The sequence below is a fragment of the Prunus mume genome, linkage group LG2 (assembly GCF_029339155.1).
Source record: "Prunus mume cultivar Tortuosa linkage group LG2, ASM2933915v1, whole genome shotgun sequence".
NCBI classification, from domain to species: Eukaryota; Viridiplantae; Streptophyta; class Magnoliopsida; order Rosales; family Rosaceae; genus Prunus; species Prunus mume.
In genome coordinates this window covers 768554-784249 of record NC_142699.1, presented here as the reverse complement: position 1 = coordinate 784249, position 15696 = coordinate 768554, and the positions used below count along the sequence as shown (strand labels likewise).

The window sequence follows — 15696 nt, the reverse complement described above, 5'->3', positions numbered from 1 at the left end:
GGATTACCAACCCAGTTCTCCTTGTTCATTGTATGACTTCCATATAATATTGCAGTTGGTTTTCGTAACCCCAATTACCAATTTGAACCGAATGAAAGAAACCATCATGTGCATGAAGCACAACCTAACGTTTGGTGCCTAGCACTGGATTGAATTGCATAACTCACTCGATTCAAGGTAGCATGTTAATAGAAGTCCCACTTCTAAATTAAAAACCCTTCCAACCCTACCTTCATTTCTTACTCGGACTAACTAAATTTAGTTAAAAAATTTTGCGTTTATAATTAGGATCATTTTCCACTTCAGTGTCTACAGTTTCAACTTCATCAATTCACATCAACTTTGTTATCTTCATGTGACCTTCATGTGACCGGCATGTGGCATGGTTATAAACTAATTTTGACAACTATTGAGTTTGCAGGCATGTAGTACCCATCATCATCATCTAACTGTTCTAATTCGAATTTTCCACCTTCCTGCAGCGAGACTTCTTCCTTTCAATGGTCATAGTTGGTGTACCCATCATCATCATCTAACTGTTCTAATTCGAATTTTCCCATAGATAAGAATTCAAGCTAGGCAATATTTTACAAGTTTCTGAAACATCCACATGACAATTCAGTCAACACAGTTCCACTGTCTTGCAATTTTATAACAGATTTGATACTGGGAATGGCTAACCACAACAATTGCCATTCTGCTGAATCGGCTGACCCTTCATTTCAACAGTTCCGCTCGACTTGTTAGCTGTTGGTTGGCTGCCCATTCTGCAAAAGCAAAGAAAAAAAAAGTTACCAACTTAAGAGACTACTAGCAAGTAAAACCACAATCTAGTAAACAAATTGAAACCCAAAAAAAAAAATTACTGCAAAGGGGATGACTACATATTTACACATCTACCCCCTATCAACTCAAATGTCAATTATGAACCTCAACAAGATGTTTCTGAAATATCAGCCTCCTTTTCTTTTAGGGTAGTTGAAAGAAGAAACATGCAACATAGTTTTTACCCAGATATTTTACGATTATCTTTGGAGCAGAAATTCTGGGAGGGGAGTTTATAACAAGAAAGTCTCAAGCAAGTGATCATAGCATGAAAGAGTTGACTAGTGGTTTTACTTTTTCTTTATCTCGTTAGCCATTGTTAAGAAAGCCTGCTCAACATTGATGGAGTCTTTAGCACTTGTCTCGAGGAAAGGGATCCCAAGTTCATCAGCAAAAGCCTACAGCGAGTCAGTAAACACGAGAAACAAAAGTTAAGCCTCAGCAAGCAATTATCACAATTGTCAGTCTATATATGTTCAAAATTTACTTGAATTGCATTTGTAAGTACGTTCGGCAGCCAAATTGGCATCAACAACTAAGACAAATATCATTCTTATTCATAGACATCTTAATCAGCAAGATTATATTTTCATCAGTGCCAACCCTACATAATAACTGTCCCCAACTAAACAATTTATATACAATCTGAGGGTCATGAGGAGCATCTGACCAGAAAAGTATCCCCAGGAGCTTCAATCTGGAACACCCACTCTGATAATACGAAAACTTGGAGCTACACTTCTTCATATCAAAGAAGATTTTATATATGCCATTCTAATATGGACTAAAAATAACCAGAATATGGATTCTTTTCTAATTTGATAGTTGAAAACTGAAGCAAGGATTGAGTATTAATTCCATAGAAAATGGATCCTATTAGTCATACACAACAAAAGCACAGCAATTCCAACATGTAATACAGTGTTATTGACCATAACATAATGCAAAGCATGAAGTCAATCTTGAGGTCTGAAGTAACAAATTAGCAAGTCAAATATCCATTAAGTATGTGCAATGGAGTCATAATGGGACATGCATATAGATACAAAAGGTAAAACATAACAAACATGCCTGTAGCTTACCAATTTCATGGAACGGGTTTGATGCATTTAGGTGAGTGAGCATATTAATTGCCCAAAGAGTGCAGTCACCAAAATGAACATTTAAAGGGAAAAAACACAATTTTTACACTTTCTAAAATTGGATTGACAAATGTTCAGGCAACTAAACTACAATTTGTACCTTGGCCGTTTGTGTGTCAACAACCTTGTTCTCAACTAAATCACACTTATTTCCGACTAGAAGTTTGCACACACTGTCACTTGCATATCTGTCAATCTCATTCAGCCACTGCTTAACATTGTTGAAGCTCTCCATCTCAGTAACATCATAGACAATCTGTGGCAGTTCCAATAGAATTAAGACTCTTTCATACACAGGAAAAAGTGAACTCACACATATTATTTTGAGAAACTACCACTTCATCTTGCTCATCAATATAAGATACTAGTTTTTCCAATGGTGGTAAGATCCGAAAGTGACATAGTTAATGTTGCAGAATAGCTTCAAAAGATGTCACTTTCATCCACTACTGATTTTAACATAGAAAGGAAAGAAAGATAGTTAACATAACCTTTCACTCTTTGATTTAAAGAAAATAAAATATATACAGAGGTAACAGTAAGCTGCATCAACAATTATAACATTCTCAGGTAACCTGATAATGCAAATCAACTGCAGAAATTTAGTGAGCCCGCAAGTCCTTTACAAGGTCCATCCATGCTCTTTCACCATTCTTTCATCAAACCATGTGGTCATGCAGCAATACAATATAGAAACGTCCAACCCACTCACTTACCACTAATTTGCAACTTCTATTCCATACACATAATTCCAATGAAATTGGCATCATAAACTGATGAGATACTCATTCATTCATATCCAAAATTTCAATCTAAGAACTTTTCCAGTATAGTCATTCTAGCACTTGGCTTTAACAATTTCAAAGACCAAAACTTTCTGTCAACAAAATCAAGGTCCAATAAATATTCAGTTCCTGTTCATGGACTAGAGCATAATCGCGGAAAGTAAATTTAAACTCAGATTAACAGTAGACTTACCATAGTTTATAATAAATAAAACAACTTCAGTTACACCAAAAGGCTTGAGAAAAATAAAAGCAAACATGCAAATCTTACAATTATCCCGTGTGCTCCTCGGTAGTAACTGCTTGTTATAGTCCTGAATCGCTCCTGTCCAGCAGTATCCCACTAAATGACAGAAAAAGCAGCAACGTTAATTGCCAACAGAATGTTCATCTATCAGTGAGCAAGAGTAATTGAACATCCTGTTTAGTTTTCCATGAGGCATCACACATAACATTCCCTTGTCAATTTTGATACTTCTACTGATCTCTGTAGGAAAGACTCGGTTAACTTAAAAGGTTTAGATTTAGTTTTAGTTAGAACAATTCTTTCACAACGCATACATACAATTTGCAAATGTTTTGAAACAAAATGATTTCTAGTTAAGTTTAACTGTTCAACAAGAATTTCGTAAAGAAAAGGCATGCGAATAGAGAGCTAACAAAGTGCAGTTACATCCTAAGCTTATCAAATACTGAGAACAATGTCTACCAGAAATCCAAAATAGAAATAAAACCCTGCCAATTTATTTGAGACCCAAAATAGACCCATAACAATAGATTTCAATTTATCAAAGCATACATGCAAAACTAATTGCGCCCCCCATACCAAAAACAAGTATTTTCATTTAATACGACCAAAGGACCCATGTATTACACAGAGCAACTTCTACTCACAATCTGCAGCTTGACTGTCTTCCCATCCAACTCCACTGTTCTGATTTTCTGAAAATTGACAGAAAATGTCAGCAAATAAACCATAAACACCAAAGGTAAGTGCACAAATACATTTACATTTATATATACATAAACATAAATAAATGTACAGATATATCTACTCACAAAATCAACTCCAATGGTGCTTATGTAGCTGTCTACATAGGAGTCATCCTGAAAGCAATAAATGAAATTAAAAGAAGTATTAATTTGAGCACTAATTATAGAAACATTAATCTCAAAACCCTAAAATTTCTTCACTGGGCTATTTCCATTATTATTGAAAAAGGAATAAAAAATAGCATAATTGTTATCTAAGGGAGAAACAGAAAAGGTGGAAGGAAGACACTCACAGCAAATCTGAGAAGCAAGCAAGATTTTCCAACGGACGAGTCCCCAATTAGCAAAAGCTTGAACAGATAATCGCTAAATACCAAAAATAAAAACAAAGATAAGAAAATCGTAAGATAATTTAGGCACGTGAAGAAAACTGAAAGAAAAGGGAGGGAAAATAAGAGAAAGGGGATGTTTGGGAAGAAAGAAAATAATTTAGCTTACTATTCGTTGCTCATGATTGATTGAGTTGCAGTCGGAAAATGTCGAGGGAGTTTTGGTTTTTGGGGCTTTCAACTTTAGAGGGAGAGAGAAAGAGAGAAGTTCTTTACCTCACCTCACCCGTCAAAGACTGGAGACTAGCTGTGCCTACGTCCCCACGCTAAAGTCGTAATTTAATTTAGTTTAATTTAATTCTTGCTATTTTTGGTCCGATTGCATTGTACCTTTGTACAAAGAAAATCACAATGATCAAACTTTAATTAACAAATCAACTACCAATAATAAAAGTGATCTCAAGTTCAAGTTATAAAATGAAGGGTTAATACTTTTTAGTTATTGAGTTTTACACGAAATTTTAATTTGGTAATTTAATTTTTTTTAACTAAATTGGTCACTAAATTATTCAAAGTTTATAATTTATAGATTTGTTGTTAGTTTCCATTAAGTTACTTGGTTAAATATATTTTTCTCACTAAATTTTACCAAAAATTTCAATTTCATCTTTTTTTTTTTTTTTTTTTCGCCAAAGCCATGTAAATGTTGTCCTATGATATTGTAACTTTATTTAGAATTTTTTTTTCGGGGTGGAATTATGCTTGGAGCTTTTTTGAAGAGTGTTGACATGTCGTATATAATTTGACGCACAAGGGATGCTTGGCGTACCAACCCGATCACAGATGACCCAAAAGTGACATGTAGATTCACCTATGTGAATAATATGCTAGGGAATTGAGGAAGGGAGTCTGGGAGAGAGCTAACGAGAGCATAGATCGATTTTAGGGGAAAAAAACAGAAGTGTCAAAAAGGTGATATGTGGACAGTGGTTGATCCAGAATTCTCCAGCTAAAGAGTCACAATGTAAAAGTTTCGAAACTTTTTAAGAATAAAATAACACTTTTAAAACATAACATTATCAGTAAAAAAAAAAAAACAATTACCAAAGAAGGGGGGACTTAAAGCCTGACCCTAATTACAAGCATCAATATCCAAGAAAAGTACATCCTATCTAAAGCATCTCTTAAAATTTTGGAAACGATAACATCTAAAAGAACAAACCAAGGTCAATCTACCTGCAGAAATAGTTAAAAATGTTCAACAATTACCCCATAAAGCTTCTTCACAATGCTATTTAGGAACCGATTAAGAACAATGCTCCATGGCAAGTTCAACAACAACGAGCCAAGAACACTCCAAAAACCGAACAGAAATCCTAGTCCCAAGCTCAGATAGAACCAACCGTCTTCAAGCAAATCACTTCCTCCGTGTTTCTGATCTGCTACCGGCGGTACTGTCCCGTTGGTATTACTGCAGTTCACTTCAAGTGGAGGGCCACAAAGTTTATTACCAATAAAACTGGATTGATCCAAACTCTGAAGTTGAGTACTTTTCGGAATCTCGCCTGTCAAATTGTTGTAGGACAAGTTCAAGGCACTGAGAAATGTCAAACGTGACATACTTGGAGCAATTTGACCACAAAGTTGATTCCTGGACAAATCAAGAGATTCTAACCATCTCATATCACCAATCTTGGGAGGGATTCTTCCACTCAGAAGATTATAAGACAAATTCACCGACTGCAAGCAGATGAGGCTGGTAAGTTCTTCAGGGATTTCTCCAGAGATAATGTTGTCTGAAAGGTCCAAAATAATTGCCAATCTAAGAAGACTTCTTCCATATTTCACTTCTCTACCTTTGGTCACCACGTTTGCATTCTCTATTCGGCCCATAATATAAAATGGACGATTAAAGTATAAACGGGTGGTCATTGCTGTAAAATTGTACAAACACCTTGGCATTCTTCCTGAGAGATTGTTATGTGCGAGGTCCAATATTTGGAGATATGTGAGATCGCAAAGTTTGTACGGAATGTGGCCATGAAACTGATTTGAACGAAGGCTAAGAATCGCCAAATTTGAAAGGCTTGTTCCAATCCACATTGGTATCTTTCCTAGAAACTTATTGTAACCAAGGTCAAGAATAGTCAAATCTGTACATTTCTTTAGATATGGAGGCAACTCCCCATGCAAGTGATTATTGCGCAAGTGCAAGTATTGGAGGAAGAGTAAGTAGCCCAAAGACCTTGGAATATTCCCAATTAAATTGTTGCTTTCTAAATTTACAACTACCAAGGTTGCCCAGTTTCTGAAACAGTCAGGAATTTTTCCAGATAGAAGATTCTTGCCCAGATGAAGAATTTCAAGTGCCTTTGGTTCACTATTATTATTACAGAAAAAGTGAAAGAGCGTTCCAGAAAACGATGAGTTGGAAAGATCTAGTTCATATACTGTTGATGAAACAAGAGGTAATGAACCATTGAACTGGTTAGAACCTAGGAAAATTTCTGACAACGGCGAACTGCGAAATATACGTACCTCACCATACAATTTATTTTCAGAGAGATCAATATACTCTAATTGGGAAGAAAAGTTCCACAACCAAGTCGGAATGGTACCTGAAATTCTTGTGTTGGGCATGCTAAGAACCCTCAACTGCGTTTGACTCTGAAGCCACATGGGCAATTCCGATGGCTCCAGATGCCAATAATTTAAATCCAAAATAGAAAGTTGAAATGGAGGAAGCCAGTGTGGAGTAGTTTCAAGAGTCAATGAGTTTCCACTTGCTTCAAATTGCACCAATTTTTTAAGATTGATGAAATGTAGTTGAGAGACAACACCTGTTAAATTATTATCAGAAATTGACAGAGTTTCTAGGCATGACAGATTGCCAAAGGACGGTGGAAGGGGACCTGATATTGAGTTATTAGCAAGATGAAGGACGCGCAACTTTTCAAAATGATCAAGCTTATCTGTTATATGGCCAGAAAGATCGTTCGATGATAGACTCAATGACTCTATTTGACCTGAAGTACGCCTAGAAAAACTTTCAAAAATTTCTGACACGCTTCCATTGAGATTAGTTCGACGAAATATCAAGATTGACAATGGATGTGAGGTTTCCAAGGGAAGACGAGATCTCACCATGAAAAAAATTGAAGGAAAGAATTAGGGACTGAAGATGGCTAAGCCTGTACAACCATTTAGGTATAGAACTGATAGAGTTGAGATCGAGATAAAGGAATTGAAGATTAGTCATGTTGGCAATACCACCAGGTATGTGATAAAGTCCACAACCAGACATATCCAAGTTCTCTACCAAAGACGGGAGTGTGTTTGTCACCCGCAACCAATCAGATGCTTTGCTAAGATTTGCACCACTCATGTCCAAGTGTTGCAATTGAGAAAGACCAGAAATCCATTGAAGGCTCTCAACCTCCCGTTCCGAATAATCGCCCAGATCAAGAACCTGTAGACTCGTTAGATTTCCCAATTGATGAGGAATTAATCCGACGAACGAGGAGTATGAGAGGTTAAGATATCTTAAACTTTTGAGAGAACCTAAGAAGCTAGGAATCTGCATTCCTTCAAAATGATTGTTGCTTAGATCCAAGTAGGTAAGATGCGTTAAATTGAGTAGAGATGGATTTATCTTACCGGTTAAATACATCTCAGCAAGGTGGAGCTCGCGGACATGACCGGTTAAATTGTCGCAAACAACTCCCGTCCAAGTGCAACAATCTCCCTCACCAGCCCAAGATGAAAGCTGAATTAAAGGATCTTCAAGATCGGGCTTAAACTTCGAAAGTGCTTGTCTCTCATTTTGTTTGCAAGGCGCACTCAGATTTGCATTGCATAATAATAAGCAAATGGTAAATAAGGTTGCAATGCTTAGAAACCTGACAACAGTGCTACCCATATTCATGAGCTAAATACTTACTCTGTGAGCAATAATGAGTCATCTAGAGTGCTATTTATACATCTTTGGTGGAGAGGACGTGTCCAAACGGGATCTTCTCTTCTCACATAGAATAGAATATCATTTACTTTTCCCCTAATGCTAGATTTTTAGACCTTCTCTATTCTCTGCATGGCATGTGTCACTTCTCTTTCACTTTTTTTTTTTGGTCAATACTTCTCTTTCACTTAAATCAATGTTTTTAATTATAGAAAAAATATTTATTGTGCTTCCATATTTGTCCTTAATAAACCAGTCCAATTCTCCTATTTCTTTTATCATTCGTGGAAAACACAAAAACTAATTCTTAAAGATAAAACAAAACTTAGACCCCAAAAAATAAAAAAATAAAAAAATTGGATAAGTGTGGAAATATGAAATTTTAAAATAAAAAAAAAATTAAAGTTGTGAACGCATAAACAAAAAGAAGTAACCGAACACAGAAAGTGAACAGCCACCAAAGCTCCACACCCAACCTCGTCTTCCACCCCACCCTAGCGGCAGCAAACCCTCTCCTCCTTCAGCAAAGCCTCATTTCTCTCTCTCTCTCTCTCTCTCTTCCACCCCACCTGGCGGCAAAGAAACCCTTTCCGTGGTGGGAAGGAAGGGTTTGCAGCGTGGTTTTTTTTTTTTTTTGGGGTATGATTTTTGTTTTATCTTTAAGAATTAGTTTTTGTGTTTTCCACGTTGATAAAAGAAACAGGAGAATTGGACTAGTTTATCAAGGGCAAATATGGAAACACAATTAATATTTTTTTTGTAATTAAAAACATTGATTTAAGTGAAAGAGAAGTGACACATGTCATGAAGAGAAGAGAGAAGGTTCAAAAGAGAAGGTTAAAGAGAAGGTTGCTAGCATTCCCCTTCAATTATTTTGTAACACATAATTTATCATTAAAGTCCTCTTTTCTCACGAGCTTGGAATGTTTTCAATGAAAAATAATTTTGATTGGTTGATAAACTTCAGATTGTCTTCATTTTGTCGTTGTAGGCCAATCAATGTGTTAAATATTAGTGCACACTTGTGTGGTAAAACTAGAAAATTTTAGAGAATTCTATTGTAATTGTAACTAGAGAATTCTAGAATTATAAGACTAACTGGTGGCTAAAAATGACTTTAGATAAGTCGGTTACTATGCAACCGACTTGTCCAAGCAAAATTGCCAACTTAGCATCTGTATAAATATGCCTACAGCCAACTCAAGTAATCAAGCTGAAAACTACAGCTGTCCTATATCCAAGGCCTTGTACCTTTCCTACTTCATTCTAATAAAACTACTTTGTTACCCTTTCAAAAGTTTTCCATTCCAAATTAAGCTATTGTCCTAAACACTAAACCAACCATTTCCTAAAACTCTTCTCCCATAAACCAACACAATGGCTTAATTGCAGAGCTTGTAACAAAGATATTGAAGAATACACAAAGTCCCACATCGGATACTTAACAAAATAGAAAGTCATCATATAATAAATGGCTCCACTCCTAATAACATCAAGGCCAATTGTATAAAACTCCACACTTACTAAACATGTAGTTAAGTTGAGGACAATATCAATGTTGCTAGTAAATGAACCAAGGGTCAGTCACTTTAAAATCTTAGCATGGTATCTGAGGTATCAGAGCATCCCCTATTTTCTATGAACAACCCCACAATGATAGTGAAAGTTGTTATTGACGGTGGTGACTTGACCTCTTTGCTGTGTTATTGCCTGGAGCTTTGATGGGATGTTGCTTGGAAGCTCCAATCTAGTTTGCCAAAGTAAGCACGTCAAGAGAGACAAAAAAATATGAAAATTGACAAAACGAAAGGGACGATCACTGATTGTTTACTTCAAGTTGACTGACTTAAATAAGACGTGAATAAGGAGTTCAAGTTCAGTGGAGCAAATGACTAAGATTTAAAAAAGCTAGTCTTTCATAACATGTAGGATATATTTTGGCATAATGTCATTTATTTTTCATTAGACTTTCTTTTGGCAATTGCTATATCATCTCGGTAATTGTAAATTCAAAGAAAGTTGTGGTATGAACTGTTAATACATATGAAAAGTGTAGTAGCATAAACTGTTAATACATATAAATGTGTATATATGAGCGTTGTTTTTTATTCTTGTGGAAATTGGGATGTGCAATTAGTTTAATTATAGGTGAGTCTGTTGGTAGGCCTTTATTTTGGTTATTTTTAATTTTGATTTGTTTTTAAGGCCATTTAGTAATTTTGAGCCATTTAAATAGTCCACTGGGTTTTTTATTAAAAAGTTTTGGACTTAACGTGTTTTTTATATGATAGGCTGCTTTGATGGGTTTTCTTTTGTGAACCTTTTTTTCTACGTTCCAGGTTTGATTTTTCTCTATATCTGTCTATTGGATTTCTGGGGAAAAAGGCACACTATTATCCTCCATTTGAATGAAGAAATTAAAAATTACATAGAATTCTAAAATGATGGAATTTAGATTTCCATCATTTCAATTTCTGGCAGTTGAAGATTTTAGTGTTTGGATTTATCTATGTCAAATTTTGTAAATGGCACTATGAAAATTGTGAAATGACACCTACTTTTGGTGGAAATTAAACTCGGGAATTTGATACCCTAATTTTCACGATTTTTTCTATGTTATTGCCTGAAGCTTGATGGTGGTGACTTGACCTCTTTGCTGTGTTATTGCCTGAAGCTTGATGGGATGTTGCTTGGAAGCTCCAATCTAGTTTTCCACAGTAAGCACATCAAGAGAGAAAAAATATGAAAATTGACAAAACGAAAGGGACGGTCAGCGTTGCCTTTTTCTTCCCACAATTAATTCACTGATGGTACATCATCCCCCAATAAGGGTTGATTAGGCGCATAGTCAAGATCGTTTACTTTGAGTTGACTGACCTAAACAAGATGTGAATAAGGAGTTCAGTGGAGCAAATGACTTGTAGCTCAAATAATTAAAAGTTTTCATTATTGGACTTGAGATTTTAGCTTAGATTTTGATTATTTTTAATTCTGTTGGTAGGCCTTTATTTTGGTTATTTTTAATTTTGATTTGTTTTTAAGGCCATTTAGTAATTTTGAGCCATTTAAATAGTCCACTGGGTTTTTTATTAAAAAGTTTTGGACTTAACGTGTTTTTTTATATGATATGTTGCTTTGATGGGTTTTCTTTTGTGAACCTTTTTTTCTACGTTGCATGTTTGATTTTTCTCTATATCTGTCTATTGGATTTCTAGGAAAAAGGCACACTATTATCCTCCATTTGAATGAAGAAATTAAAAATTACATAGAATTCTAAAATGATGGAATTTAGATTTCCATCATTTCAATTTCTGGCAGTTGAAGATTTTAGTGTTTGGATTTATCTATGTCAAATTTTGTAAATGGCACTATGAAAATTGTGAAATGACACCTACTTTTGGTGGAAATTAAACTTGGGAATTTGATACCCTAATTTTCACAATTTTTTCTGTGTTATTGCCTGAAGCTTGATGGTGGTGACTTGACCTCTTTGCTGTGTTATTGCCTGAAGCTTGATGGGATGTTGCTTGGAAGCTCCAATCTAGTTTTCCACAGTAAGCACATCAAGAGAGAAAAAATATGAAAATTGACAAAACGAAAGGGACGGTCAGCGTTGCCTTTTTCTTCCCACAGTTAATTCACTGATGGTACATCATCCCCCAATAAGGGTTGATTAGGCGCATAGTCAAGATCGTTTACTTTGAGTTGACTGACCTAAACAAGATGTGAATAAGGAGTTCAGTGGAGCAAATGACTTGTAGCTCAAATAATTAAAAGTTTTCATTATTGGACTTGAGATTTTAGCTTAGATTTTTTTCCTCTTGAATATTAGGAAAAACAAAAGTAAGGAGTTCAATCGATATTTAGGAATGATCTCATTCTTTATCTATATGAATTTGGTTTTTCTAAGTTACATGTTTGATTTTTCTCTATATCTGTCTATTTGATTTCTAGGAAAAAGGCACACTATTACCCTCCATTTTGGATGAAGGAATTGAAAATTACATAGAATTCTAAAATGATGGAATTTAGATTTCCATCATTTTAATTTCTGGCAATTGAAGATTTCAATGTTTGGAATTATGTATGTCGAATTTTGTAAATGACACTATGTAAATTGTAAAATGACGCTTATTTTGGTGGAAATTAAGCTCGGGAATTTGATGCCCTAATTTTCACAATTTTTTCCTCACATCATTTAATAAATTCCGCATTTAAGTTGCCAAACAAGGAAATTGTCAATTTCTTAATTCTCTTAAATTCTCGACTTTTAACTAAATTTCAAGTTATTTTACGTCATCCAAACTAAATTTTTAATTAGTTTCAGTGTATGTAATTGTTTTTTTGTGTGAGGAGGTGTTCGTGAACTCAATAAACCAACCCTTTGATAAACATGCAATGATTTGGCTGTGTTCATCTAATGTTTTCCTCCTCAAAACGCCAAATCAAATACCCTAGAAAACCCTAAATCAAAACCTAAAAAGATAATGCAGAATATTAGCATAATGAACCAAAAAAAAAAACTCACTTGAGTTTGATTTCTGAATGCTAAACTTCTGCACAATCTGGGTTTTCTAAAGATTGAATGACAAAAACTCGTGGTTTAGCTTGGGGCGAAGACGTAGAGCAGAGTCGATGAGATGTGAAGACGTAGGGCAGAGACGTAGAGCAAAGACGTTGAGCAAAGGCGATGTGATGTGAAGGAGGAGGCGGAGGCTTTGAAACCCGTGGTTCAGCTTGGGTTTATAAAACCCTCATACGATGGATTCTTATTCGGAGAGAAAAAAGAAGTCACAACCAGTCCAATGTGCAATTTAGATGCATCAAACAACGGCTAGGACTATAATCCATTTTAATTGGAAAAATCCAGTCCAGTCCAATCCATCAAACGGGGCCTTAAAATACTAGTAATGGTAATAGGGACAATTTTAGGTCTATTGATATTTCTAGAGACATCTTATAGGGACTGTTGTGACCTTTGTCATCTTATAGTAGTTGCAAACATTTTAGCAAATTTCTTTAAAGCCTATTGAAAGAATACATGCATGTGTATTGTGTTGTGTACTCATGTGCTTTTGATATCCTATTAAAAAAAAAGACCAATGAGTAAAGACACCTTCAAAATAGACATAATTGACAATTTCAAGTTTTAATATTATTTAGTTAGCATATTAGTTAAAAAGGAAACAACAAAATATCTCTATGACCAAGACAAAAGCACAAGAAAAGAATGTTGGGCATTGCAAAGTGTTTACACCATAATCAACCGAGCATATCCAGCCTCAAAGCGACTAGCACTAAAGGCAGACACGCCTTGTCCACTGCCGAAGGAAGACACTCTTCCAAGGTACCAGGCACTTGCTGAAGCTCTCGACTATCGAAGCTCCCAATTGCCAAACCTAATCCCCATGACAAGTGTCATCACCACAACGACTTGCACAAAATCCCACATCGGAAATCTACACAAACCTCCCACTTTCACTTCCCTATAAATAGGGAACAGTACCCTAGTAAAAGTTACTACTCTTAGCTGACTTAAGCATCGGAGAGCCTTCGGCCGGCACCACACCGGTGTCCAAAGCTTAACGATTGCTTCTCCCACTTTGTCTTATGCAGGCTAGCCCCTTGCTAAAGGTCCTCACCTTCTCCACAACTGAAGACAAACCCCTTATCTCTAAGTTGACCCTCTCCGAAAAAGAGCATCAATAGTTTGGCGCCGTATGTGGGAAACGATACTTGAATCCTATTTCTCTCTACCAACTTAGCTAGCTCCTTCTCCAATCAAGCCTCATCGCCTCTTCTTCACCCCACACTCAGTTATGCCGACCAAGGATAGCCAAAACACTCACCACCATACCCCCTGCGAGGGCTCCTCCGAAAGAAACCTTCAGCAGATGCCAATCTCGGCAGCGGGAGCGCCTCCGCGCTAGTGTCACCAAGATGTCGAGAAATACGACCATCTTCATGCCAAGAACGTTGAGCTTGAGCATGACTACCGCACCCTGAGCGTGGCGAGAGAAGTCTCAAGTCCGGGCTCCCGGCATGACGTTACCGGGATGTTGAGCACATCCAACCAAACCAGCCAGTGCCTTCTCACCACAGCGCCCTAGTCCAGTCTAGGCTCAACAAGGGTAAAGGCCTTCTCCATCCGGAGACAACCAAGTCGCAACTCCTTCAAATGTCCCCACCGAAAGATCGGCCCCATGAACCGATAAAGGTTTACAGAGACTGCAAGGACCGACTATTGGACCATCAACAAGAACCCATCCCCATCAATGTTAAGCCCAAAGTCCTAAGGGTGGCACACCTAGGCCCCCCAAAGCCCACCCACCTACCAGCTGGAGAATGTGCAGATGATTCGGAGAATTGGGAGTAGTACCATTCAGAAGACTACGAGTCTTATCACACTGAGGCTTTCGAAGAATATGACCCTAAACCCCTCAGGCCTTCAACACTGAGACTCTCCCTCATGCCGACCCGGCCATGAGGCTTCTTTCGATAAGGTTCGGCGCACGGAGAGCGAGCAACAGCGAGCCACCGGCAACTCAGGCAAAGCCACGATCCGGGCCATTTACCGAACGCATCCTCAATTACTCCCAGAGAAGGACATCCGGTCGCATCGCCTTCTACACTGGCACGGAGGATCCTCTCACATACATACATTCTTTCCAATATGCCATAGGGTGCAAGGGCCTCACCGACGAAGGCATGTGCCTTCTTTTCCCTTCCACCCTCGGTGGCGTGGCCTGAATTGGTTGTATAGGTTGAACCCCGCACCATCAACTCATTTGACAGTTTGAAGCAGCCTCCCTGGACCATTTCATGATCCAGATCGATCAGACTCCGCCGGACGACATGTACATGTTTCGGCGGTGAGGACGAGGAGTATGCAAGAGTTCACCACGAATACTCTTGAGACCAAAGCCCACGCTGCCTTTGGCGCCTTCAAGAGTGGCCTCTACGAGTCCAACTTCCAGTACCTAGTCCACAACAACCCTTGAAACACATATGTGGAGCTAATGAAGCAGGACATTGTCCACGCCAAGACTAAGTACTTCAATTCTAAGCGTGGCTCACCACCTCGCATGCAACACCTTTCGATCCTCCACCTTGGTGCCCACCCCCCGCCTCAACATTCTTCTCTTGCCCCAAATACCCAGGTACCCGCACCCAAAAAGGAAGGATAGCTACCAAGATACCTTCAAGCAGTACCAAGTGTGGCGGACATGACAACCATCACTACAGTCCAATGGAGGAACCTCCCATGACAAGTGATCGGGCCCTACTCCCCTTCACACCCAAGCCTAATCAAAACAAAAAAATTAACTATCAGTAAGAAACATAACAAATATAAACTATAATCAAGAAATTTCATATCAATATAATAACTGAAACATAATAATATCATATTAAAAATTTCATTCCATAAATATGGTTGGCAATGGCTACCAACAGGATGTGGTTGACACGGGTGATGTGGTGGTGGAGGTTGGGGCTTGGGGCTTAAGGTTTGAGAAGGAGTGAATTGTGCGATTGTTTAGGGAATGAGAGTTTGAAGGCTAGGTCATTAGAAAAATAATTTGATGAGTCTGGACAAAACGACGTTGTTTGGCTAGGAGCTTTAAAAAAAATAAAAATAAATAAACCTTAGCGTGTAGCGAAGG

At 37.3% G+C, this 15696-nt stretch overlaps 3 protein-coding genes across 3 annotated transcripts; all 3 read right to left on the bottom strand.

The window, feature by feature from the left end:
• Positions 1-528: 528 nt before the first annotated feature.
• On the bottom strand, positions 529-4391 carry LOC103318992 (ras-related protein RABD1). Its single transcript, XM_008220472.2, has 8 exons — positions 4244-4391; positions 4039-4111; positions 3812-3859; positions 3647-3694; positions 3024-3095; positions 2068-2223; positions 1120-1223; positions 529-767 (listed from the first exon to the last, which is right to left on the bottom strand). Exons 1-8 carry the CDS (start codon positions 4255-4257, stop codon positions 677-679), a joined length of 606 nt encoding a protein of 201 aa, XP_008218694.1. The 5' UTR covers positions 4258-4391; the 3' UTR covers positions 529-676.
• Positions 4392-5129: 738 nt separating this feature from the next.
• On the bottom strand, positions 5130-6923 carry LOC148919383 (receptor-like protein EIX2). The gene has a single exon (XM_089047495.1). It carries the CDS (start codon positions 6751-6753, stop codon positions 5323-5325), a length of 1431 nt encoding a protein of 476 aa, XP_088903621.1. The 5' UTR covers positions 6754-6923; the 3' UTR covers positions 5130-5322.
• A 114-nt stretch (positions 6924-7037) lies between these two features.
• Positions 7038-8029, bottom strand: LOC148919382 (receptor-like protein EIX1). Its single transcript, XM_089047500.1, has one exon. It carries the CDS (start codon positions 7997-7999, stop codon positions 7154-7156), a length of 846 nt encoding a protein of 281 aa, XP_088903626.1. The 5' UTR covers positions 8000-8029; the 3' UTR covers positions 7038-7153.
• Between the last annotated feature and the right edge of the window lie 7667 nt (positions 8030-15696).

Coding starts and splice junctions, on each gene's coding strand:
- LOC103318992 (XM_008220472.2), bottom strand. Junction 3,860..4,038: donor GCTTGCTTCTCAGATTTGCT/GTGAGTGTCTTC, acceptor TATTGCTTTCAG/GATGACTCCTATGTAGACAG. Junction 3,096..3,646: donor AGACAGTCAAGCTGCAGATT/GTGAGTAGAAGT, acceptor TCTGTCATTTAG/TGGGATACTGCTGGACAGGA.
- LOC148919383 (XM_089047495.1), bottom strand. CDS start 6,753: ATGTGGCTTCAGAGTCAAACGCAGTTGAGGGTTCTTAGCATGCCCAAC.
- LOC148919382 (XM_089047500.1), bottom strand. CDS start 7,999: ATGAATATGGGTAGCACTGTTGTCAGGTTTCTAAGCATTGCAACCTTA.